At 52.8% G+C, this 24422-nt stretch overlaps 2 protein-coding genes across 4 annotated transcripts; one reads left to right on the top strand and one right to left on the bottom strand.

The window, feature by feature from the left end:
* Positions 1 to 134: 134 nt before the first annotated feature.
* RGP1 (RGP1 partner of RAB6A GEF complex) lies at positions 135 to 10940 on the top strand. Of its 3 annotated transcripts, none has more exons than XM_077790344.2 (9): positions 135 to 188; positions 806 to 945; positions 4206 to 4342; positions 4708 to 4791; positions 8324 to 8473; positions 8553 to 8699; positions 9091 to 9218; positions 9459 to 9636; positions 9858 to 10940. In XM_077790344.2, exons 2-9 carry the CDS (start codon positions 830 to 832, stop codon positions 10079 to 10081), a joined length of 1164 nt encoding a protein of 387 aa, XP_077646470.2. In that variant the 5' UTR covers positions 135 to 188; positions 806 to 829; the 3' UTR covers positions 10082 to 10940. The 3 variants fall into 3 exon arrangements, with proteins under 3 accessions (XP_077646470.2, XP_021410312.2, XP_077646472.2); XM_021554637.4 differs by having other exon boundaries at positions 135 to 263; XM_077790346.2 differs by lacking the exon at positions 806 to 945 and having other exon boundaries at positions 135 to 263.
* MSMP (microseminoprotein, prostate associated) lies at positions 10680 to 24370 on the bottom strand. The gene is made up of 3 exons (XM_021554660.2): positions 13197 to 24370; positions 12408 to 12516; positions 10680 to 12003 (listed from the first exon to the last, which is right to left on the bottom strand). The coding sequence occupies exons 1-3, from the start codon at positions 13306 to 13308 to the stop codon at positions 11814 to 11816; spliced, it is 411 nt and encodes a 136-aa protein (XP_021410335.2). The 5' UTR covers positions 13309 to 24370; the 3' UTR covers positions 10680 to 11813.
* Positions 24371 to 24422: the final 52 nt, after the last annotated feature.

Below are 24422 nucleotides of genomic sequence, written 5' to 3'. Positions count from 1 at the left end.
CCGAGCGCGCCCGAGTGTTGCCGAGAGTTCCCGAGCGCTGCCCGAGCCTTGCCGAACTAGGCCCGAGTCTTGCCGAACTAGGCCCGAGTCTTGCCGAACTCTGCCCGAGCGCTGCCGATTCCCGCCGAGCGGCTGAGGGGAGCCGGGCCTGCAGTGGTGCCGGACGGCGAGCGCGGCCTGTGCGGGTGGTGAGTGGGCCCGAGGCGGGAGCTGCGGAAAGTTTGCGGCCCTGTGTCCCTGATCCCTCGGGTGGAGCTATCCATGTGCGTGTTTACGTTAGGGACTGCAGGGCTGGGGTGTCAGGGCTGTCCTTCTCACCGTCGCGGTGTTTCCTGACCCCGCTTCCTTACCTGTATGGACCTGGGAGGAAGATGTATGTGTTTGTAAAGACGGGGCTGTGCGTGTTTCCCCCCACACCTCCTGTGTGTGTGTATCAGTGTTCCTCATTCCCCTTCAATTACGTGGCCCAGCCCTCTCTCCATGTCTCCGTGACAGCAAAACGGGGAATGGCTTTAAACTGAAAAAGGACTACATTTAGATTAAATATTAAGAAGAAATTCTTTACTGTGAGGGTGGTGAGGCACTGGCACAGGCTCCCCAGAGAAACTGTGGTTCCTTTATCCCTGGAAATGTGCCAGGCAGGATGGGGTCCTAAGCAATCTGCTCTGGTGGGAGGTGTCCCTGCCCCATGGCAGGGGAGCTGGAACAAGGTGGTCTTTAAAGGCTCTTCCACCCCAAACCGTTCTGTGATTCCTCGAATCTATGATTCTGTGATTACATGCCCAATGTTGGCTATTTTTGGCAGGTGTGCAGCAGGATTGTCCAAGCCATGATCGAAGTGTTGGCCAAGCTGGGCCGCGGGCCTGTGTTCCTGGCAGGGGAGGTGCTGGAGTGTGTGATCACCTTCACCAACCCATTATCGGCCTCATCGACCTCTGCTAGCAGGTACAGGAGCCTGTGCTAGTCCATGCACAGAGCCTCCAAATGTTGAGCTGCCTGGGTCTCTCCAGAGGAAGTGGCCCACCCTCTCTCCCCTCTCTGGGGTAGTAGTCACGGCTGCATTGTAGGGCAATGGTGCCAGCTCAGCCTCTTGTGACTTCCCTACTCAAGGCACTCCCTTAAGGAAGCCTTGCATCATCTCTCAATTTTGGGGGTGAAGCTGAGGTAGTTATGCTAGTTTTGTGCCTCCAGTAAGTAGGCAAGGAAGGAGGTATGCAGTTAGAGATTCTCTGTCACTCAGGTGAGCCCTCAGTGACAGTGACTAGCAGAAAAGGAAGCCAACCTGACTGCCAAAGTGGGCTATTTGGTCACACCAGAGGGACAATCCCACAGAGCAACATCCAGGCAATGTTATTTTCTCTTGCATTTGTGGAAGGACCTCTCTTTTATCTAGCAGTGCTGGACAGATCAGTATGATCCTTGCCTCCAGAGATGGCAGACAAATGGTCAGGTCTGAAAGGGGCACCTTCTGCAGCCACATTTTCTGTGGCCTAGCCCTTGAGCCCTGCATCTCCCCTTCTCAGTGCTGAGGAAATTGAGAGGATGGGAGCTTCCCATATTGGCTCACAGGGGGTGACTCTATGTCACAAGTAATCACCCAAAGCCTTCATGTCCGCTGAGTGTGTGGCCTTGTCTGATTCTTTAGGGAGTGGAGAGTGCTTTCTCATCTTGAGTCCTTCCTGGGAAGTGTCTGTTTCCAGCCCTGTCAGGTTCAGCATGTTTTCATCACCAGTATGATGTTCACATGTGATTGTTTTGGTGGGCGCACTCACAGTGCCTGCAGTCTCAGCAGCACAGGGCTTCTGTGTTTATTGCCTTCCTTAACTTTCCATCTTTTCTTCCTGTTTCATTTTGACTGCTGAGATCAGGTTTCAAATTCAGCTGTGGCATAAGCATCCAGCTTCACAGACTTTTGTCCTGTTTGATTACAAGATGCCCTGTGTTTTGTCTGCTTCTGAAACATGTTGGACTGCAAGGGTACCAGGTGGTTTGCGGAGGTTTCAGTGCATTTATGAGAGCTTCATTTAAAACTTCAGATGTGTTGTGATCTGTAGAAGACTGCCTCTTGGAAAAGAAAAGTTTTCAAAATACTAAAAAAGCACCAAGTGATCAATCAGATGAGACCTGGCTAAGTCAAACAAGTGGCAACAGCAAATAAATTGTTGGTTTGGAAAATGAACCTGTGGGTTGTGTAAAGGCAGGAGCCAGATCAAAGCACTGTGACTGCAACAGGCAAAGGTGTTGGGGCTGACACGTGGAGGGACAGAGAGGCCACATAACCTGGACAGACTTGAAAGAAAGGCAGGAAATTAATTTGATGGTAGAGTACACAAAACAAATCTCTTTTACCCAGAGGTTGCACAGAGCATGTCCCTTGTAGGCTACAGGAGTTGTGGGGGAAGGTGAGACTGGAAGGAAGTGACCTCAGCACCAGTGCAGGATCCTCCACTGCTGAACAAGCACTAGCTGAGCAAGCCAGCTCTGCTGGCAGGAAGGGACATGCAAATTTTGTTGGGACATCTGGCTAGAAAAAATGAAAACAATCCAGTGGCATGTTGTAAGGCTATACTAAAAAAAATAGAAAAAAAGCCTCAAAATATGGTGTTTGAAGGTACTGTAATCACTCTAAGCTTATATAAAATTCGCAAACATTGTCTCAAGCAAGAGCAGTTCTCTGCTTCCAAACAGCAGGTACCTTACACCAAAAAAACATATGGCAACCCTGATGGAAAAGCCATGCTGGTACTTTGGAAAATGCAGAATTACAACTGTAGGGCTCAAAGCAACTTGGTATAGTAACTGAGGTGTGTTTGGGTAAGGGCAGCCAGCACATGCAAAAGATCAAATAGCACATTCCTTAGTCAGCTAACATAAATACAGCACACCTTTTTCCCTAGCTCATCTAGACCTTTAACTACGCTGATGTGTCACGTGGAGGGACACGCGTGTGCCACAAAAAATCCCTCTGCCACCTAAAGCTCTGTTATTGGTGCTTACTAATCATATCATCATGTTAGAAAACACCAGAGGAACTATTCACTGGCTAAACTATAAAGACCACTATTGAAATAAAAGTAGAGGAGTGATTTGGAAACTGAAAGGTATCACTGGTACCATGGGAAGTGCCCTATGGAATGGCTGACGTCACAGCAGAGTCCAAAACATGAGACTGTTTTTTGTGCTGGATGTGTGACCCCACATTAATTCCTAGGGCTGTACAGAGAGGGGTCAAAATTACACCTTTGCCTCCCGTATTGCCGTCAGCAAAGTCCTTGCATAAGGAGGAGTAAGTAGGTCCTAATGAAAGACCCAGCAGCATCCTCCTTTGGTTTGGCACAAACAGCAGCTGATGTTCTTGTTGGGGATGGTGCTGTGAGGCCAGAGGGAGCATGTCTGTAGCCACCTGTCCTGAGAAGTGTTGCGTTTGGGGCTCCTCTGTGCTGTGGGCAGGGGTGGCTGAACCCAGGTTGCAGGAATTTGTTGCTTTAGAATTTGCTCACTTCCCTAATGGCTGTGTTGTTACCAGAGTGCTGCTCTGTGTGTCACCTCTGGCTTGGGATTTAACTCCTCATGGCTAAGAGTCTTCTGCTAGGGCCCACATACAGCAGCTCATGCTGTCCTCCCAAGAGTGCAGTAAGTGGCCAGTCCCAGTCTGTGGATGATGAGAAAGATGAACAAATGAGTAACTGGATCTTGGAACACTTGATCTCAGCATATTGGCTGAAAGATCCCTGTGAAGTTTTGCACAAGCCTCCTTGTCTCTTGCCCTCATGGCAGGGGATAGGAACTGCTGACCTCTGCTGCCTGTTGTCCTCTGTCATGAGTGTACAGCATGTTTCTTGGGGCAGATGTGTTTTCTCTTGCCATGTCAGGGCTGTGCCAATGGTGTTGTGGCTCAGGCTGCAATTATTGCTGTTTAAAAAGAGTCCTTAGGCTGCAGAGCCAGGCTTTGGGTAAAGCTGTTGTCAGCAGCTGGGGTGGAAGTGGCTTTGAGTCAGCATCCCAGTTTGAGCTTACTTCCAGGTCTTGCTTGGAGGGGACTGTGAGAACAGCTTCAGTGACAGTAAAGCCACTCTCACAGTCTTGTTCCTTCCAGACAAGAAGTCCTGCATAGATCTGAGCCGACACAGTTTCTCTTCTCCCAGTTCCTGCCTGCTGTAATTCAGGTTTAAAGCAGAGATATGAGTGTTGCTCTTTGCTTTCAGTGAGATGCTGGCATGGGCCAGCGCCCAGATCCATTGCCAGTTTCATGCCAGCGAGAACCGGGTGGCACTCCCTCCCTCTGATGGCAGCAAGCATGATGTGCAGGCAGAGAATGAGACCGTCTTTGTCCCCAACAGAGGTGAGTGCCACTCCTGCCTGTCACCTGGGTAGGGACAGTGAGAGCACAGTGAGCAGGAGTCAAGCAGACCATAATGTGTGTGTCTTGATGCAGTGAGCATAGAAGTGAGTGCGAAGTTTGTGTTGCTTTCCTGGTGATGGATGTTGTGGGACCTTGTTAATACTGAAATCACAGTGACAGTATCTTGGATTGAAGCATGACAGCTGTTTGTCCAGTTGCAGTGGCAATGTCTCAGAATATGACCAGGGCAAGAGATGCTTCCTCCTTAGCTCTCTTCTCTCTGTTCCTCTCCATGGGGATGGCTTGACTGACCTGGACACAGCCTGAGGCTGTGCAGCATTCACATATTTTTTATTCTCTTCCAGGAGAGCGGGGTCAGTGTATCCTGTCCACCCCACCAAAGATCCTCTTCTGTGACTTGCGACTGGATCCTGGGGAGTCCAAGTCCTGTGAGTCCTGTCTTCTCTTCCCCTTCTCACAGAGCTCATACCTGGGGAGCTCTGCTTACAAAACTGGCTTTGCAGACCTGAGTGCTGGAAGTGTACCATCCTGATGCTCACAAAAACTGGGGTGCTTTGGTTGGAGCACGAGTGCTGAGGAGCTGCTGCATCATCCAGAGTCTGTTCTCTGCTGCACTAGGGCTGTGTATTGCAGCATGTCCCTCAGTCCTGCTCCTGGCCTGTGGCCTTTGCCGCAGGTCCACTGTGTAGCTGCATGGCACAAAACTTTTGAAATACCTAGTTGCAGCAGGAGGAATGGTTACACACCTGCATTTCCTTGCCTTTATTTCTTCAGTCATACTGGTGTATTCTTGGAATTTAAGCTGGTGTCCTCCAAAGGTTTATGCCTCTTCTTCAGGTTGTGGCTGTCCTGGAAATAACAGTCTTCTGGATGTTCTAATTTTCCTACTGTGAAAGTGAGCACTCCTCACCTTCTCTCTCAAAGCTCTTCACTGAGTAGATAGCTGTGGAAACAGCTGCGTATGCGCTGTTCTCTCTTGGTTTGTGGCTGTGTGACCCAGCCTGTTCAGATCATGTCAGATCTCCTTTGCATTTCAGCGGCCTGTGATTAGCAGCAGTGATGTTAGGCCTCTCAGGCTGTGCATGGAGAGCTTTATTATTGTCCCAGGGATCTGCTGGGAACAGCTGATGGAGAACTCTAACACTGCAGAGCACAGGGAGTGGAGAGACAGTGCCTATGGTGGGGCAGGCTCTGCTGGATCACTGAGCTCTGCAGAGCTGGAAGTGAAGCTGCAAGTGAGACCAAGCAGCTGTGGGGTTGTGACATGCTGGTTGTGAAGCTGGTGTCTCTTGCCTTTCTGGCTTTTGAGGGGCCTGACTGGAGGGAAAGGTGGACCTGGTGAAACCAGGCTGGCTTGCCTTGGTGGTTAGTGGGGTGGGGCAGTGCCATCTTGGGGCTGTGCTCCTAAACTGCAGAGCCTGCTGTCTGAAGATGTTTAGTTATTCACTTATTATTCTGCAGCAGTATGCTGGGGGAAGGAGGTGGCCATGACAGGAGGAAGGAGGAGGAGACAGAAATCTTAGCTGGCCTGAGGCTCTCTTGGATTCTCCTGTGTTCCTTGCTACTTGCATGTTTGGGGCTGGAGCATCTCTTCCCTGTGAGCAGAGTGAAGTCCCTTTCCCTGGCACACTTTAGGCAGATTGGGCAATTTCTGGGATAAGATTAGTGATGACAGCCCACGTTCCAGATGGCTGGATGGATTGAGGGATTGACTGTGCACTGGCTTAACAGGCAGAAGCTGTTCAACCCCCAGCTAAGGTAGGGCTTGTCTACGCTTTCCAGTAGCATCATGATGTGTGTGTGTCCTCTCTGCCTCTGGATGGCACTGGCACAAGCAGCATGCATCTGCCTGGTGCTTGGATGCAGCTCCTCTGGAACAATACAAACTCTTCTATTCTTTGAGTTGCTTTGGCTGTATGGTCCAGCCTTTCCCCGTCACTGTGTGATTCACCTGTCTGTTTCATGCATCACATGTGATGTGGCTGCATGTGGCACTGCTTTTTTGGCACTGAAATCCCTGTATCACAGCCCTGGTCTCGTTCCTGCCAGGCTGTTCGCACCAATCCCATCAGCCAGTGGTGCTGCTGCTGTCACGCAAGACTGCAGCTGGCACATTTGCAGATCATTCCTGGGGTCTCCTGCCAGCTCCATGGAGGGAGAGTTAAGGCTGTGTGGGTGTGTATCTTAAATCTTCATTTCCTGTTTTTCAGAAGTTTTGAGTTTTGCTACGCAGTTTGGAAAGGGAAAAAAAAAACAAACCAGAAAACCCAAGAAAATTTAATTCTGCTTCAGCAGTATACCATATTATTAAACTGCAGCCAGAGCTGGCACATACAGCTGAGGTTGTGCCAGACTGTCTCTTGATAAAAGGACTTGTTTTCATTTGCTGACCAGCTTATTCCCCAATACAGTACTCTTGTTATGGTGCCTATATGTTGAAGTTGACTCACCTCCCAGCCCTTTGACACATGGCCCAGGCTGAACTCTTTAAATTTGTCACCACAAAGCTTCTTCTCAAGTCCTCAAATAATTTCTGTGGCTGTTTTGCCTCCACTCTGGTTTTGTAATACCTCTAAAAATTTGGTAGATCACAGAGAGGGGAGGAAATGGAAGCAGCCTGGACACAGGCCGGAAGGCCAGCCAGAGGGCATGGCAGGTGGGTAAGGAAGGTATCTCTAGTGCCAGGAATGTGCTTCCTTCTAGGATATGCAGGGAAGCTGGGACTTCCTGAATCTTGGCATTCCTGAACCAGGTAGCAAACTGTCCATGCTTCTGTGACTGTGGTGGTCTCTGCTCATATTATCCTCACTGGGCAGGAAGGTCTTTGTGAGCCCTCTTGTTGAGTCTGGCATGGGGGTTACAGAAGTCTGCTTCTTTTCTTGGAAATACCTGATTTTCCTCCCTGTCAGGGTGGTTTTCTGCTTTATCTGCAGCCTAGTCCAGAAAGAGAGGCTTGTGTTTTAAGGTGTGACATCCTGTCACCACTACACACTAGCACAGGCTTTTCTTTTCCTTCCAGTCCTGTTATTTGAAATCCAGAAGTTATATTTAAAATGTAACCCTAACTTTTAATCTAAGCCTCAACGTTCAGTGTGTGCCAGACATGGGGAAGGATCTGTGGTTTCAGAGCAGGATGCTGCCCTTCCTCTGGCAGGGTGTATCTGCATTACGGTGGGCAAGCCAGAGAGGTGGAGACTTTCCACAGTTCACTGTTTGTGACTTTCTTGTTATACAGCATGTGGTTTGGGAAAGCTGCAGAAGTGTTCACACTGTGTCAAGAGACGTTGGGGTTTGTGTGGTGGCCAAGGGGCTCTAGGAGGGCTGAATGTGGTGAAAACCAGGCCCCAGTATCTCAGAGCCCTCAGAGTCAGACACTTTGCGATCTAAGTCATCCGTTTGTCAAGGGGAACGAACCACAGGTTGTTGTGAAGGTTTCAGGAATTGTTTCTTGATCATTTAGCTGCAGTCCTTCAAGGAAAAACATAGGAGGAAACTTGTTACTGAGTTTGAGCCTTTGTGTAAAGCAAAAGAGGCATGCAGTACTGATCAATATACTCATGGGGCAGAACCTGGAGGAGGCTGTGCTGTGAGAGTGCTGGGCAAAGGAGTGCACAGAGGCAAATTCGGGTTGAACTCGTGATGAGTAAGTTTAGCTCTCGTGGTTGTATTCCTGGATTTTACATCTTTCACATTCTTTGGAGGCATAGTTTGTGAGTGTGGTTGTATGTGCTGGAAGGAATATCTGGATGATGGTGCATGTGATGTGGGGAGCAGTGTGCCTGGTGCAGGGGAGCTGGGTTGTGCTTGGCCGCTGGAGGAAAGAGGAGACAGCAAAAAGCATCAAGCTCTGTCCCTACCTCAACACTGCTGGTCTTAACACTTGGTGCAGGAAGCCTGCACGCAACAGCTGCAGGATCTTCCTTCTGGCTTTGGAAAATGTATTTTCTGCACTCATTGCAGATTCGTACTGCGAGACACTGCCTGTTGATGGCCCCCCCTCTTTCCGGGGACAGTCCGTGAAGTATGTGTACAAGCTGACCATTGGCTGCCAGCGCGTCAACTCGCCCATAAAGCTCCTGCGCGTGCCCTTCCGTGTCCTTGTGCTGCATGGTAAGGCCACACACTGCCTTCCCTGCACAGGCAGGCTGGGCTGCACCCTGCCCTGCTGATACACTCACCTTCTTCCCAGGGCTCAAGGATTACCAGTTCCCACAGGATGAGGCTGTTGCACCCTCAAACCCCTTCCTGGAGGAGGAGGAGGGCTTGAAGAAAGACTCTCGCCTGGCAGATGTAGCAACAGAACTGCTCATGGTGGCCACCTCCCGACGCAGCCTGCGTAGGTTATATTCCCTGCTCAAACCTGCTGTCCTTCCTAAGAAGCTGGGCATGGAGAACATCTCAAGGCCAGCTGCAAAATATCTCTCACTGACAAAGTGAAGCTCCAGCGGTGGCTGTGGAGCAGCTCTATCAGGGCCTTCTTGGGTCAGGGCCTCCTAGCCAGACTCAGACTGTTCCTACTTCAGACCAAGAGACCCTCTGCCCAGCACATGGCAGCCAGTGTAGGGTTTGCCCTTGCTCACTGTAGAAATTTCCCAGAGGGAATTCCACCTCTAGGGACTGTCCTTCACACTCAGACAGGAGGCATGAAGTCATGTCATTAACCCAGAGCACTGCACAGAGCAGAGCCTTGTGCTGCCGCAACCCTTACCCCTCTTCTTGCTCCACAGACCTGTATAACATCAGCAACACTCGTGGGAAGGTGGGCACGTTCTGCATCTTTAAGACTGTGTATAAGATTGGAGAGGATGTCATTGGCACCTTCAGCTTCTCAGAAGGAGATATCCCATGTCTGCAGGTCATTGCTGTCTCTGGAATTACTGGGGAGAGGCAGTGGTTTAGAATGAGGGATGTGGAGAAGGGATTGGGGTGGCACTGGGCTGTGAGGGTTTCTAGTGGGACCCAGCTGGGGTCTCCTTGGAGTGTGAGGCGGACAATGGTCCAGTCTTGAGCTCATTTGGGAAATGGACACCCCCAAGGCTTTGCATGAGATCTGTATGAGGTTGTGCGAGCAAGCACCCTGCCAATTGCCCTGCAGTTCTCAGTGAGCCTGCAGACAGAGGAGAGCATCCAGGAGGAATTCCAGCGCCGGCAGGGGCAGCCTGTCTCCTTCACCGTGCACGCCCGCCATCAGGAGTCCTGCCTGCACACGGCACAGAGCAGCTTCAGCCTACCCATCCCACTCAGCTCAACCCCAGGATTCACCACCAACATCGGTAAGTACCCACCAGGGAAGGGTCCCACCCTGCTTGTCTCCGCAGGACGACTGTGATATTCCCAGCCTTGCCCTTGCTCAGCAGTGATGTGTCCCTTAGGAGGGAGCTGGCCTGTGTGAGTGGGGTCATTTGCTGTCACCTTGCCAGAACAGACTGTGCTGAGACAGCTGCTGTCTGTGGCTCTTATGGGTGTTACGTATTGACTGTTCTCTTGTCCATAGTGTCCCTGAAGTGGAGGCTGCACTTTGAGTTTGTGACTTCTGGGGAGTCAGCGGGGACTTGCTTGGTTCGTGGGAGCCAATCGGAGGCTGTCACCTGGACTGGGGTGGAGCAGATGGAAGTGGACACCTTCAGCTGGGACTTGCCCATCAAAGTTCTTCCCACCAACCCCATCCTGGCTTCCTATGTATCTCAGTTCTCCAGCACTAACTCCATCACTATCTAATGTAGGGAGAGGTTGTTGGCTTGCAGAGCTGCAAGCGTGTGCCACCAGTGGGAATGGCAGGCAGGACTGTCACCTCTGTGCTGTGATGCTCACATCCCAGTGTCCCCTTGGATTCATCTGTGATGCACCGGTGGGCACCAGGCATGTCTGTCCTGTCCACGGGTGGAAAAAGACTGCTTGATGCAGTGTCTTGGGCTGCAGCCCCCAGCTGGAGCTGGACCCTTCCTGCCTGGGTGAAGGTGCAAGTCCCAGCACTCAGCAAAAAGGAATCTGCCTTCCCAGGGAACCACTGATGTGCCTTTATCTCATGTGGGACTTCCAAGAAGGAAGGGCCCAGCGCAGGGAGGGGAGAGGGGAGCTCTTCCAGTGCTCCAGGGGAGCTCTTTGTATGACCCTTGGGTGAAGGCTGTGCCCTTACAGAGACCCTACAAGCAGAGGTCTGGTATCCAGGTGAAACACAGTAGCCACCCAGGCTGGGTGAGACAGTGCTCTCCGGCCTTGGCATGTGTCCTGCCTTTTGGAGAGCTGTCCTACACATATAGTCCAGTGCCCCAGCCACCCCTGCCTGGAGGAGGCAGGTCATGGCAGGCCAGCCCTGTGCTGGTGAGCAGGATGCAGGCCCGTGCTGTGTCAGTACCATCGCGATGGTCCAACACTGAACAGCACTGAGTCCCTGGGCTGTTGTCTGCCTGGGTTCCTGGTGTGAAAGCATCCGCTGGTCTTTGGATCATTGAGTGTATAAGGAATGCATGCATCCAAGAGCATCTCCCTGCTCAACAGCCAGCTCCCCATTTTACTGAACTTTCCAATGATCTTTTCTTTTTGTGTGGAAATGTAATAAACATCTGAATGTGCAAAATTTGGCTTTCCCAAGAGCCTTATTTCTACATTGTTCCTGGTGCTGGACACATCCCACCTTCTACAGCAGTTACAGGCCAGAGACCTCTTTGTTCAGTATCTTTATTGCAAGAACAGAAACACCTACACAAGGCTCTGCACAACACAGGCATGGCACCAGCTGGGGCAGCTGCCAGGGTGGCTGCCTCCCCTCTGGCACTTGGTTTGCTTCTGCTTCCTGAATCCTCCCCATCCTGCTCCCTTGCCAGTGGTGATGAGGGTCTCCCCTGGGGACATCCCGTTCTGCCACACAGCTTGGGCTGGCTCTGTTACAGTGTTGCCCAGGGTTGGCCTATATTGCCAGGGACCCCAGGAGCTTTTGGAGCAGGGGCGTTAGTGGTTCCAGAGGTGGGTTGTGCCCCTTGCACTCCGGGAGCAGAGAAGGGTCTGGACAGGGTGTGGGGATCCTGCACAAGCTGCTGTGGTGACCCCAGTGAGCTGCCCGCGGCTGCCTTGCTGAGGAGTACGGGTGTGGGAGGGAGTAGGGAGCTGCTTCGCTTGGGGTTGGATATCAGAATGCAGGACTGCCATGGAGCTGGCTGATTTAGTCCTGTAGCCTTTTTTAGTCACTAAAGATTTTCTGGCCACCTGGAGGAGATCCTGTAGAATCTGCGTTTCCATGGTGTACAGAACACCACAAGGAGGACACCCTGGTTCAGGAAGCTGAAGGCAGAAGCAAGGCTTTGTACCATGTGCGTGGATAGTGGTTTCCTTCGAAGGTGCCGGTGGTGATGCCTCTACAGGGTGGGTGGGGCAAATCTGGAGCATGCGGGCGGTGTGCTTTGGAGGGGAAAGGGAAGCGCCGAGGGGCGCGGCAAGCTGCCGAGCCTCTCTTTTATCTGCGCAGCCCCGCGCTCAGCACCTTGTTCATCAGCGGCTCGGGGGTGCTGGCTGAGCCCCACTCGTGCTCCACACTCTTCACACACGGCAGGCTGGGGTTGGCCTTCTGCACTACCGAAATCTGGCAGGTCTGTGAGTCGTAGTGGGCCTCGCACCAGTCAGGGAAGTCGATCGGGTGCTGGGTGCTGTGGGAAAGGAAACGGTGCCATCAGTACCTCTCATTAGTGCCAGAGAGCTGCTGACTGGGATGGATGGCTTTCTGCTGCCAGCCCCCTGCACAGGGTGTCTTCCAGCCCCCTGCTCAGGCAGGCTGAGACACGGCTCCTGGCCCATCTGGGTATCTTGCTGTGCCAAAATACCCTTTCCAACTGCCCCAGCTCACCCCACCACCCTCAATGCCCTGGTGGGGTCCTGCTTACCTCTGCCTGTTGCTCCCCAGGACCTGGTACCCCATTGCCCTCCCAAGGCTCTGATATCAGCTGCATTTGCAGCCACCAGACACCCACTGCTGCAGATGCAGATGCAGATGCAGATGCAGATGCAGATGCAGATGCAGATGCAGCCCACCCCACCCCGGCCCCTCACTCACGTCTCACAGCAGCCCACGCCAATGGGGTGCAGGCAGGTGCAGAGCAGGCAGTTGGTGCTCAGCCATGATTCCCCAAGGGAGAACTGTTTCCCTTCGTACTCACAGGGAGCTGCAAAGGAAACAGTGGTAATGAGAACATATGGGTCTGTGCTGAGGACGACTGGAAGCCTCCTTGACAGTCCTGTGCCCCAAACAGGAGCAGAAGTATCATGATGACCACCTTGTGCTATGGAAGATATAGTCCCTGCCTACTAGTGGAAGATATATGGTGGTCTATGCACCATCCTGCAGGTATGGAATGCCCTGTCATCTCTCGTGGTGATGTACACATCTCATGGTATCATCTCGTGGCGATGTACCCATCCATCCTCTCCTGGCCCTGTCTTGTGGCTCTCACCACTACCCCATGGGTCTAGAGCAAGAAGCAAATGGTTCCTGCTTCCCTGGAGAGGACAAATCCAGTGCCTCTTAGGGTCTGGGCATTTCTGCAGCCCTGGGAGGAGACAACAGGGGGATGATGAGCCGCCCTCCTCCTTTTGCTGCTAGACCTGCACACTTGGCCCCAGCCAGGCGCCTGCCAGGAGCCTTCATGGCCCGGAAAGCTGTTTCTCAGCCAGAGCCCTGGAGAGCTGTTCTGTGGTTTATAGACTGCTCCTTCCACTCACCACTGGCCCATGATCCCATTCCTGAACTCAGCACAGTCCCTTTCATACTTGTCAGTCTTAGGGAAGAGCCCTGCCATACTCAGAAAGCTGAGGCCTCCTCTTTCCATCTCACCTCCCCACTTACCTTTAGCCTGGAAGTAGCATTTGGCCTGGGAGCCTGGCAGCTGGAGAAGGAGGGAAAGAAGCAGGCAAAGCCTGCCCCAAGAACACCTCATCTTCTGTGCTTGCATGGCCATAGATGGTTGAGCTGGACTTGTTCGCTTTGCTTCTCTATTGCCTTTGCTCCTTTGCTTTCTCTTTCTCTCTCTCTGCCTTTTTAATGCTCTTCCCCTGATCCCAATGAGAGATATTTATAAAGTTCAGCTTTACGACCCTGGCCACCAGCTGTGCCCCACTGGAAAAGTTGTAAAACTCATTTCCTGATTTGAAAGGCATGAAAACAAGAGGTAGGATCAAGATTTTTAACAAGCTGTGAAAAGCTGATTCATGCCCTCCAGAAATTTCTCCAGTTGGAAGCCCCTGTGGGTGCAAGGCTCTACAGCAAGGGGAGATCCAAAGGTCCCCAGCAGCGTTGTCCTCTGCAGTGTATTGCGCACATAAGCACCAAGCACAGGAGACCCTGGCTCCTGACCAGGAGAGCTCCAGGCTCCCCTCTGGTCATGCTGAGCCGTCACTGCTCCTTCACAGTGAGCCAAGGTTTTGGGAGCATCTCATCTCACAGTGACCAGAGCAGTACAAGCATTCTGCTAACAGTGTGGGATGCAAATGGCACCATCCTCATTTGGGGGTGGAGGTGCATGCACCCACTCCTGAGTACCACATAATGTCACTTTCACCCCAGTCTGGGCTGCAGCTGTGCCAGGTTCATAGCCATGCATGGGCAGGGGATGGGAACAGCAGGTTTAAAATCACAGAATCCCAGAATATGCTAAGTTGGAAGGGGCCCATCAGGATCACCATGTCCAACTCCTAGCCCTGTGCAGGACACCCCAAGAATCCCAGCATGTGCATGATAGTGTTGTCCAAACACTTACTGAGCTCTGATATATTTGGTGCTGTGACCAGAGCAGACAGTATAGCAACTGCCTCTGATGCAGAACAGGAGAGAATGAACCAGGGCTCATCTGAGCAGTGCCCATGAAAGAGGACTGTGCCTGTGCACCTGGTGCACCCACAAGGTATTGGGGCTGAGCATCCTCTTCCAGAGGCTGCAGACTGGCCCCAGCAGAAACAGGAAACAGGAGGGATAAAATCGGAAGGCAAAAGTGCTTTTGGGCAACAGGTAACCTGAGAGGTAAACAAGGGACTTGGCTGGAAGCAAGGACCTGTGGGAATGTGCCACATCACCCAGGGTTGTGCCTGTGGACCTCACAGACCCTCACCCAGAGGGGCTGCTTCTGTATAGAATGAAAAGACTGTTACCAGCTGATGTGCAAGAGCGAGGAGGTCAGAGCCCTGGGAGCCACATGGCCCCGGAGAGCTACAAGCAAAGGGCTGACTTGCCAAAAGAAATTCGCAGTCCTTGTCAGAGGTGCTGCCAGCAGCAGGAAACAGGGCTCTGGGGATGGTCCAGCCGGGGGCTCAGCCAGTGCAGGACCATGCCAGCAGTGAGGCAGCATCAGCAGCAGTGGCATATATGGGTCATCTGCCCCTGCAGATCCCTGTTTCTGAGAGTTTGGGACAAATTTACACCTTGACGCGTGAGGCTTAATATCCCTTCCAAAATTTGTATTGGCATTCACTGTTATAGCTAGATATTTTTCTTATCCCTGTAAGTGCCCAATCCCTCATTGAATCCTGCTAAATTTTGGCCTGAGCATTTTCCTGTGGCAGTCTAATTAAGCACAGAGTGAGAAAGAAAATGCTTCCTTTTATCCGCTTTATCCGCTTTGGATTCACCACCTTCGGATTTGAAGGCATAGTCCCTTCCTTTTGGTGCACTGGGCCCCTTTGCCATCCCATTGCATCCATCTCCCTCAGCTTGTGCTCTCACTGCTGAGGGAGAAACCCTGGCTTTGCATCCCTTCTTCCCCTTACAGAATTACCCCAGCCCTGTTGTAGTGCCATGGATGATGCTGTGTCCCTTGGTGGGGCTGCTGGATGGCAGTGAGTGTGGGACCTCTTAGGAAAGACTGATAACAAATCAGAGAAATGCTGGGAATGCCCTGCTGACTGCTGGCCATGAGCCGGGATGGTGGAGTGCATCAGTGACAAATGGAACTTGCCTTTTGGTGCTGAGTTGTTACTATATAAGGAGGATAAAAGCGCTCATCATCAGAGCAGTTAATTAATATTCCTATTGTGTGTTTGGAAAAAGAAGTCTGGCATGCTAGTAACTGCAATGAAATAATCCATCATTGTTTCATCAACAAGAACAGCAAATGTTAAAAAAAAGAAGTGCTGAGTTTCACTCAGAGGCCCACAGGATTTGGACAAGCTTCCAGAAGCGTGCTCAAAACCTGGGGCAAGAGCATCTCTTGGCTGTGGGGAAGGGCATTGCCCCTGCTCCGTCAGGGACATGGAGAGGCATTCTCAGGATTTCTGTAGCCATTATGGTTCATTAAATAGAAGGGTAAAGCTATGAGTCCATTCATGGCCATTGGATTTTTCATCAAAGTGCTTTGCTGGGAAAATGCAGAGAAAAAGAGGAGTGTCAGGACACCTCCTGGCACATTGCAGAGGGACCAGGACAGTGGAGCACTGTCCACATTATGACTTTGCATAAAGAAAGGTGGTCCCCCATAGCCTGTTGATACTGTTATTCCCCCTCCTGACAACTTTTCTTCCTCCACTTCTGCATTCCTGGGTACCCACCTGTCCCCAGCACACACAACCCCATGGGTGATCCAGAGCATTTGGTCCAGGTTGTACAGGAGGATGCTCATAATTTGGAAAGCAGTACTTGCAATTGGACTTGGTGCTTCAGAGCTTCTGCCTGGGCGCTTGAGGGTATTGTGGTAGGAGAAGCTGTGCCAGCCTGGAGGAGTTTTTGCTGCAGAGACTGAAAGAAAGCAGCTGCTTTTGGTCTCACATCTCAGGGAGCAACTGAGGTCCAGGGAAGAACCACAGAAAGGATAAAGGAGCTGGAAAAAGTGCCTCTCTAGAAGTTTAGTCACTTTGATTTGCCAGGCAGAACCCAACAGAAGGGATCACTGCCTGTCTATGTGTGTGCCAATGAGGAGCAGTCACCACCTTTGAGTATCCCAGGACCCTGGAGAAGGTCACATCCATGTCTCAGCATCCTCCCACCAGGACCCAGCTCTCCTGCCTGGCCTGGGCCTCATATTGTAGCTGTGACTGAGAAAAGCTGGGTGCTGCACCCCACCAAGGGCACGGTTTTGCTCACCTCCTCTCCCAGCAATCCCTCTGCTGAGCAGTGGAATGCTCATTGCCAAGGATGAGACCCCCATGGATGGTGGAGGAAGAGCACCCAAGTCAGTGGTACAGGGATGAGGTGACAACATCCCACCCCAGCGCTGCAGGAGGCTCAAGGGGTAATAAATCATGCTGGACAAGTTGCCATCAGCAGAATCCAGGAGAATTATAAAACCTGAATCTCCTGAGCCTTCAGCTGGCGTTGCAGCTGCAGAGCAGGAAGCAAACAGGATCCCGGCTGGCATTGTGAAAGCAAACACCATAAATCTGAGGAAGTGCTGTGATTGCTGTTTTAGGCACTGGGGAGCTTGGCTCCTGGGCCCCTAAGGTATTTTATTTTCTCTCTGAACCAAGAAACAAAACAAAACAAAAAACAAAACGAAACAAAAACCCAAACAAACAAGCAAACAAAAAATTCCACAACCCCAGTTTATCACTGGACCAAACTGCATTGGTGCTGCTGTGGACCCTGCAGTTGCCCTGGGATCTCTGGGATGTGGGCAACTTTCCTTACCCAGCACCTTGAGGATGCTTCAAGCACCAGAGTACCCAGGGCACCAGGGCAGGTTTAGGTACATGCCAGCTCTGAGTGATGATGATTCATGAATGCTCACTGCTCACTGCTCATTCGCATGGCCAGACCCTAGGGTCTGCTCACCTATCTCCACCTCTCCTCGCCTGGGGAGAAGTGAGCAGAGGGGTGAGGAAAAGATAGGCAGTCAGGCACTGGGTAGGGAAGACAAGCCAGGGAATGACAGCTGGCTCATGTCATCCTTCATCCCACAGCTGGCAAGCCAGATAGGGTAGCTCACAGAGGCTGGAGTACAGCCCCACCAGCAATGAGACTGTTGCTCCAAAAAGTGGACAAAATAGAGGGGGTTTGAGAAAAAATTGATGCTACCTTCCTTTGCAGACTGGCTGACTGCTGGATAAAGCTCGATGCCAGTGGAGAAACATGAGCTGCAAGGCATGCTGGCATGCTTTGTGTCTTCCATGGGTGTCCCTGGCCTCAGCACCCACACCCTGACCCTCTTTGCAAGGAAGAGGTGCTCTGACCCTAGAGGCTAGGCACAGCATTTCACAGGGGCTCTACAACCATGGTTGGAGGCCTGTGTGGGTTCCCTGTCAAGGGACAGGACCTGCTGTCTGCAGGTCCCCAGTCATGGGCTGGGCTTTTATGTCCTGGGCAGTCCCATGCTGTGGCTCACTCAGGCTCTCATGCCCTCTTGCCCTGTCTTGCATAGTCTCATCCACACTTGCTCATGCCCATGTTCCATTCCTTTGAGACTTTCCCAAGTCATTTATTATAGCTGTGGCTGCTCTGGACTCTGCATCAGCCCAGGTTCTGGCATCAGTGGGGCAGCCATGCATTCTCACTACCCTCAGCCCTGGCAGGCTGTCGGCACCCACTGTGGCTCTGCAGCACCCTGGGTATCCCAGCATGGGTGTGCTGCAACCCATGTTTCTGCCTGGGCTCCCCTCAAAGAAACATGCCAGGAGGTCATGGGGTGTTTAGGAAAACAGGCCTTGGCATTTGCTGGCCATACCAGGAAAATAAAAACATCCGGGCAGGCAGCCTTACAGTGACTGCGAGAGGCCGGCACTCCATAAATCCCCTGGAGCAGGTGCTTTGTAGTCGGCACAAGGAAATGAGCATATTATTCGGCTTGGCTTAAACCCCAAAATGTTTCCTGTCCTGTGAGTCAGAAATAACCCTAGGAGATCATTCCCAGGCCACGCAGAAACTGCACCAGCCAAAAAATGCCAGGCACTTGTTGGCCTGAAGACTTGCCAGGGAGGTCAATGGTCCAGGTCTCTCGTCTTGGAGAATTTGCCGTGGCAGTGTCACACCACCAGCACTGACCTCAGCATATAAATGGCCCAGTACATGATGAGGATTCACATGGGACTCCCAGAGTAGTACTGAGCACATTGCTTCATTGGGTTGTAGGGACACAGAGAGCCCCAGGAGGCTGAGGCTTTCTGTGTCCTGGGTGGATCCTGCAGATCTCTGGCCTCACTGTGGTATCCAAAAGAGGAATCCTCCTGCACAGTGCATTGGCTGTTTTACTGGCACCCACAGGGCCATGCTGGGGTGATACCCTGCTCTAGGGACACTCTACAGGAAAAGCCATGAATGTCTGGTGGCCTTTGTGGTGGAAGAGACTACCTAGGCAAGGGACTGGGACCCCACATACTCCACCTGGGGATCCCAGAGAAGTTGGAAGGGAAAGCATTGCAGGAGCTGTCTCTGGCTTGGCACAGGCAGCACCCACCTGAAGGGGCTCATGGATGATACTTCCTGTCCTGGTGCCCTGCAAGTACACTCCTAGGGTCCCACCATGGGTCTGGGGCACAGAGAAGTGTGGGTTCTAGAGGCTCTCCCCACAGACACACAGTGACAACCCTTGTCCTGAATCAGAGAAGTGACACAGCTGCCACATTTATCCACAATTTTCCCTTTAAAATATTTGCCTTTGCTCTATTTTTTCCATTGCTGGCACGCAAACTTCAAATCCAAACAAGGAGCCCTTCAGACTCCTTGGACAGCAGGAGCACAGGAGGCCCATATGTGAAAAGGTCATCCCATATATCTGCACTAGTCCTGGGTGCTTTGTGCCCACCTGGTCAAAGCCTCTCTGACCTTCTGAAGGTGTTACTCTCCCATTTGGGATGGGGTGGCAATGTGAGCACTGGCAATAGGGACCCCAGCAGAAACCTGACTCGCACATGAGTTGAAATGTGAGTTGTTGGCAGTGCCTTCTCCATCCCTGCCCTCTTTCCACATGGCCTCCAGCAGGAAGAGGCTGCTGCCCACCCATGCTGGACCTCCCCATGACCCAGTGCTGTTTGTGCCCTGGCACAGCAGTGTCTGCACAACTCCACCTGACCCTGGCAGTGATGACCATGCTGCAGGCACTCACTTGTGGCACCTGCCATGCTCTTTACAGTCACCTCCTGAGGCTGGCAGGTTTCTGGCTCCACCTTCTGTGTGGAAGTGAAGGAACTTGGCAAGGCCCATGGCCTTGTGCTGCTGCATGCCAGGAGGTGGAAAAACAATTGTCATCTCTGGGGATCAGGGGTTTGGTTATGCTTGCCAGGGGAACATGGAAAAGAAGACTGGAATCTCAGGGGCGTGAGACCCCCAGAGCAAACAAACATAACTGTGTCCTTGGTGCCCATCATGATCTGGTGCAGTCCTAGGACCGGCATGTGTGTCACAAATGAATGTTCAAGATCACTTAAAAAATCACTGGCAAGGGTATCAGCAAAAACTGAATTTAATATAGAGTGGCAGCATGACAAAGTTCATTGGCAAGATTCACTTACTAGACAGTTAAGGCACATTGAGGAGAAAAAATGGAACAACAAACAAAATCCAGGCAATCAAAACAGAAATTATGTAAGAACCATCTAGGGTTGTGTTTGTGTACATGTATGTGTGTGTTTAGGTGCGTGTGACAAAAGGCCAGTGAGGGCAACTTACAACTTAGCAAAAGAACAACACTTTAGCAGCTTTTAACTTAGCGTATAACTTACTAAAAACCTTATTTACAGGCCTAAGTTACTTAGATCTGAGATACTTAAACACCTAAAAGAGCAGCATTCCTTCTAGATTTGCTATAGCCTATATATAGGGGCATGTACACAGACAGTGCAAGCAAGGTACCTGTGAAAAATTCCCCTCAGAGGTCAGTGAAATGCTCACTTTAGATGCCTTTGCATCTCAACAGGTGAAGGGCTGAGCCTCATGGAGTGAGGGTATCAGCCCAGTATCCATCATCGTTCAAGTGATCCTCAAGTACAGCAGACTTGAGTTGCTGGCTCTGAGAGGCCCCACTCAGACGGAGGTGCTGGCCACAACCTGCTGTGGTCCAGGGCAGCTCTAAGGGTCTCATTTTGGACCACTGTTTACAAGGAGGCAAGAAAGTGAGCTTTAGTTGCAACAATGTTTCATCCTTGCCACAGTTTCAGCTTGCACTTTCTTTGAATATCTGAAAACAACAATGTTTTTGCCGTTCGGGGAAGAAAAAGAGTTGCCAACAACGTTCATTAAAAACCCAGGAGCTATAACTGCTCCAGTAGTTCCTGGAAGCAGGGAAAAGAAGAGGAATAAGCTGGTGAACAGCTGAGCTCAGGCACTGTTTTTCAAGGCTTAGGTCTAACGAGCACTTCTCAGAATTCAGGGTAGCCTGGAAAAGAGGGGGATGCATCACCACACTGGGTCACCGTGGACTGCCATGGACTACCACAGACCACCAGGCTGTATGGTGTGTGTATGGTGTGTGTATGGTGTGTGTGTATGGTGTGTGTGCATGGTGTGTGTGCATGGTGTGTGTGTATGGTGTGTGCATGGTGTGTGCATGGTGTGTGTGCATGGTGTGTGTGCATGGTGAGTGCATGGTGTATGTGTATGGTGTGTGTATGGTGTGTGTGTTTGGGGTGTGTGTATCGTGTGTGTGTATGTTGTGTGCATGGTGTGTGTGCATGGTGTGTGTGTATGGTGTGTATATGGTGTGTGCATGGTGTGTGCATGGTGTGTGCGTGGTGTGTGTGTATGGTGTGTGTGTATGGTGTGTGTATGGTGTGTGCATGGTGTGTGCATGGTGTGTGTATGGTGTGTGCATGGTGTGTGCATGGTGTGTGCATGGTGTGTGTGCATGGTGTGTGTGTGGTGTGTGTGTATGGTGTGTGTGTATGGTGTGTGCATGGTGTGTGTGCATGGTGTGTGTGCATGGTGCGTGTGTATGGTGTGTGTGTATGGTGTGTGTGTATGGTGTGTGCATGGTGTGTGCATGGTGTGTGTGTATGGTGTGTGTGTATGGTGTGTGTGTATGGTGTGTGCATGGTGTGTGCATGGTGTGTGTGCATGGTGCGTGTGTATGGTGTGTGTGTATGGTGTGTGTGTATGGTGTATGCATGGTGTGTGTATGGTGTGTGTATGGTGTGTGTATGGTGTGTGTATGGTGTGTGTATGGTGTGTGTATGGTGTGTGCATGGTGTGTGTATGGTGTGTGTATGGTGTGTGCATGGTGTGTGTATATGGTGTGTGTATGGTGTGTGTGCATGGTGTGTGTGTATGGTGTGTGTATATGGTGTGTGTCTATGGTGTGTGTGTATGGTGTGTGTGTATGGTGTATGCATGGTGTGTGTATGGTGTGTGTATGGTGTGTGTGCATGGTGTGTGCGCATGGTGTGTATGTATAAAGTGTGCGTATGGTCCGTGTGCGGTGTCGGTGTGGTGTCCCAGCGGTGTTGATGCCGTGTCGGTGTGGTGTCCCCGCGGTGTCCCAGCGGTGTCGCTGAGGGTGTGCGACGCGCGGCGGTGGCTGGGCCCCCTCTGGTGGCTCACACCCGCACACACTGGGTACCGCCGCATCCACATTCCCCGTCACGGGCATCTCACGCACCCCATCCCTCCATAAGCGAATCCCCACCGGCTTCTCCCTCGTTCCCTCCACTCCCTCTGCTTTTCTCCCCCATATCTCTATTTTGTTTTACCAGAGTCGTTCCTCCGCTGGCGGCATCCCTCCCGCCGCAGATCCTGCGGGAGCAGCACCACGTCCTGGAGAGGTCACTGCGGGGGCTTTTTCCACTCAGTCTGTTGTCAGCCCCTCTGTGTCCCCTTTGGCCTGTGCCACCGGAGCCTCAGGAAGGAAGCCACATATCTAGTCTGGGGGCACCTGTGATTTCTTTGATCCTGTGCTCTTCAGTGGGACCATCACCACCCCGCCATGCCCAGCCCTACACTACACTCCATGGAGAAGCTCTTCCAAATCTTTCCAGCTTCTCATTTCTGGATGTAATCACTGTCGGTTGGATTTCACTGTCCTTCGGCTCAGGCTCCGCTGCCAGCGCCGTACCACACTGGACCGAGGTAATTATAGCTGGCAATGCAATCTCTTCGTCTCGGGTTGTGGCGGGTTGGGGGAGCCGAGCTCCGTGACCCCACGAGCATCACTCCAAGTGGCGACATCTGCAGTGTGAATGTAGGGACAGCGAGAGGGACTGTGATTCCCGGCAACCCCAGAGGTGGAAGGACCCATCCTGGGGCACCCTGTAGTGCCGTGCTGCTCTGCTCTGGTGGGCTGCCCCAAAATCCCGGAGGGGACAGCGGCACCCTGCCCGCCGCTCAGCGCAGCATCCCTCACGCATCTGAACCACACAGGACCTTGAAGGCCCAGTGGCACCGGCAAGACCTGCGAGGCCGCCGTGCAGCCAGTGCGCTCCCCCGTGCTCCCACACAGAAGCATCCCGCCCCACACAACTCTGAGCCATGGGGAAGGGGCTGGCACCAGCCCCAACGCCCCCCTCCAGTCTTTATCGCCCCCCACCCCCGCCCGATGGGAGCAGGCAGCAGGCTGGGAATGCCAGGAATGCATGCTGCCTCCGCCGAGACCCCCTTACCCCACCGACGCGCCCTGCAAACAAACGCACGGCACCTCTGTGTCCTCTCTGGCTGGGCGGTCCCCCATGGCAGCCCATCACGTACCCTTAGGTCCTTCCCAGATCCCCGGGAGGACCAGCAGCCCCGCTCTGCCCGCGTTATCCCAGTCCCACGACGACATGGGGGCTTGTGCAAGGCTCATTGCACCCCGAACGCTCCCTCGTGGTCCACCCGTATGCCTCCACCCTCCTACCCCAGCAGCCCACAGGCTTGTGTCCTATAGCAGAGGGTGTGAAGCCCCAAAAGCTGCAGTGGTGACATGCCCGTGGCATCCAGCCCCCTGCCATCCCCTGCCCTCACCTCCCCTTGCCCTGTCAGGGATCGTGTCGGCACGGGTTTCAGTGCACCCTCCACTGTTGGGGAAACACATTGGGTCTCGGGGACGTCGGGCTCCCCAGGGCATCCCAGTTCTCAGGGTCCAAATCCCCAGGTGCCTCCCTGCATCCCAAATCCCCGAGGACATCTCCAACCTCCTATCCTTCCACCACGGGAGATACCCACAGCCTAAGCACTGGTGGCCCCCACAAGGGAGGCAGACAGATCCCGGGAAACCCCTCCTCAGAGCCTGATTCCTACTTTATCCGAGAACTTAAGACCTCCCAAAAATGCCTTGTGAGGACACTCACACCCAGGATATTCCCTCCCCCTCCAGCTGGCTGTACCCTACAGCTGTGTATCCCTTCACATCCTCACAGCCCTCCCCAGGCTACCCCTTTGCCCCATCATGCACATCCCCCACACCCCACTGACTTCCCCAAACCCTAGGGACCCCCAGCATGAGACATCCCCTCCCCAGTCCCTAGTCATTGGGGTACCTCAGAACCTGTATGCTCACTCCTTCACTGCAGCTCCGCGAACAGAGAATCTGTTCTCTGTTCTGAACCCCCCACCCGATGGGGACGCTCCAAACTCTAATGCTCCCTCCCCGATTCCCCTCACGGACCCTAGATCCCACGTACGCACTCTTCAATCCCTGCCCACTGGAAGCCACAGGCTCTGGGGACGTCCCTCCCTTTATCCCCCGATGTGGCCTCCGAGCCCGGCCCCAACCCCTCCACTCAGAAGCCGGGCACCCCAGTCCCCTGCCCCAAACCGATGCCCTCTTCTCCGATTCCCCTCACTGCACCTCACCAGAACCAAAGTACACGTCCCTTGGTCCTCCACCCACTGGGGACACCCCGAACGCGGATGCCCCTCCCTACCTCCCCTCCCGGACCCCCTAAAACACGGGCACCCCCTCCCTCAGTCCCTGCCTACTAGTGGCCGCCGGACCTGCGGACCGCGGTCTCTACTTCCCCGCTGGGGAACACTTCACCAGTCTGGAAGCGAGATACGCCGAACACCCCACCATCCCCCCACCACCCCAACCAGCGCCCCGCTCCCCGCTAGCCCCACCCCTAGCCCCCCCCTTCTCCGGGGACACCGCCCCCCGCCCCGTCGCGGTGCCGCCCATCCCGGTGCCCGTCCGGCCGGGCGGGGACCGGCGGCGCCGCCCCCCGGGGGAGGGCGGTCGGCGGCGGTCGGCGG

The sequence above is a fragment of the Lonchura striata genome, chromosome Z (assembly GCF_050655825.1).
Source record: "Lonchura striata isolate lonStrDom1 chromosome Z, ASM5065582v1, whole genome shotgun sequence".
NCBI lineage: Eukaryota > Metazoa > Chordata > Aves > Passeriformes > Estrildidae > Lonchura > Lonchura striata.
The sequence above is the reverse complement of the archived record's forward strand: the minus strand, read 5'-3'. Positions and strand labels throughout refer to the sequence as shown.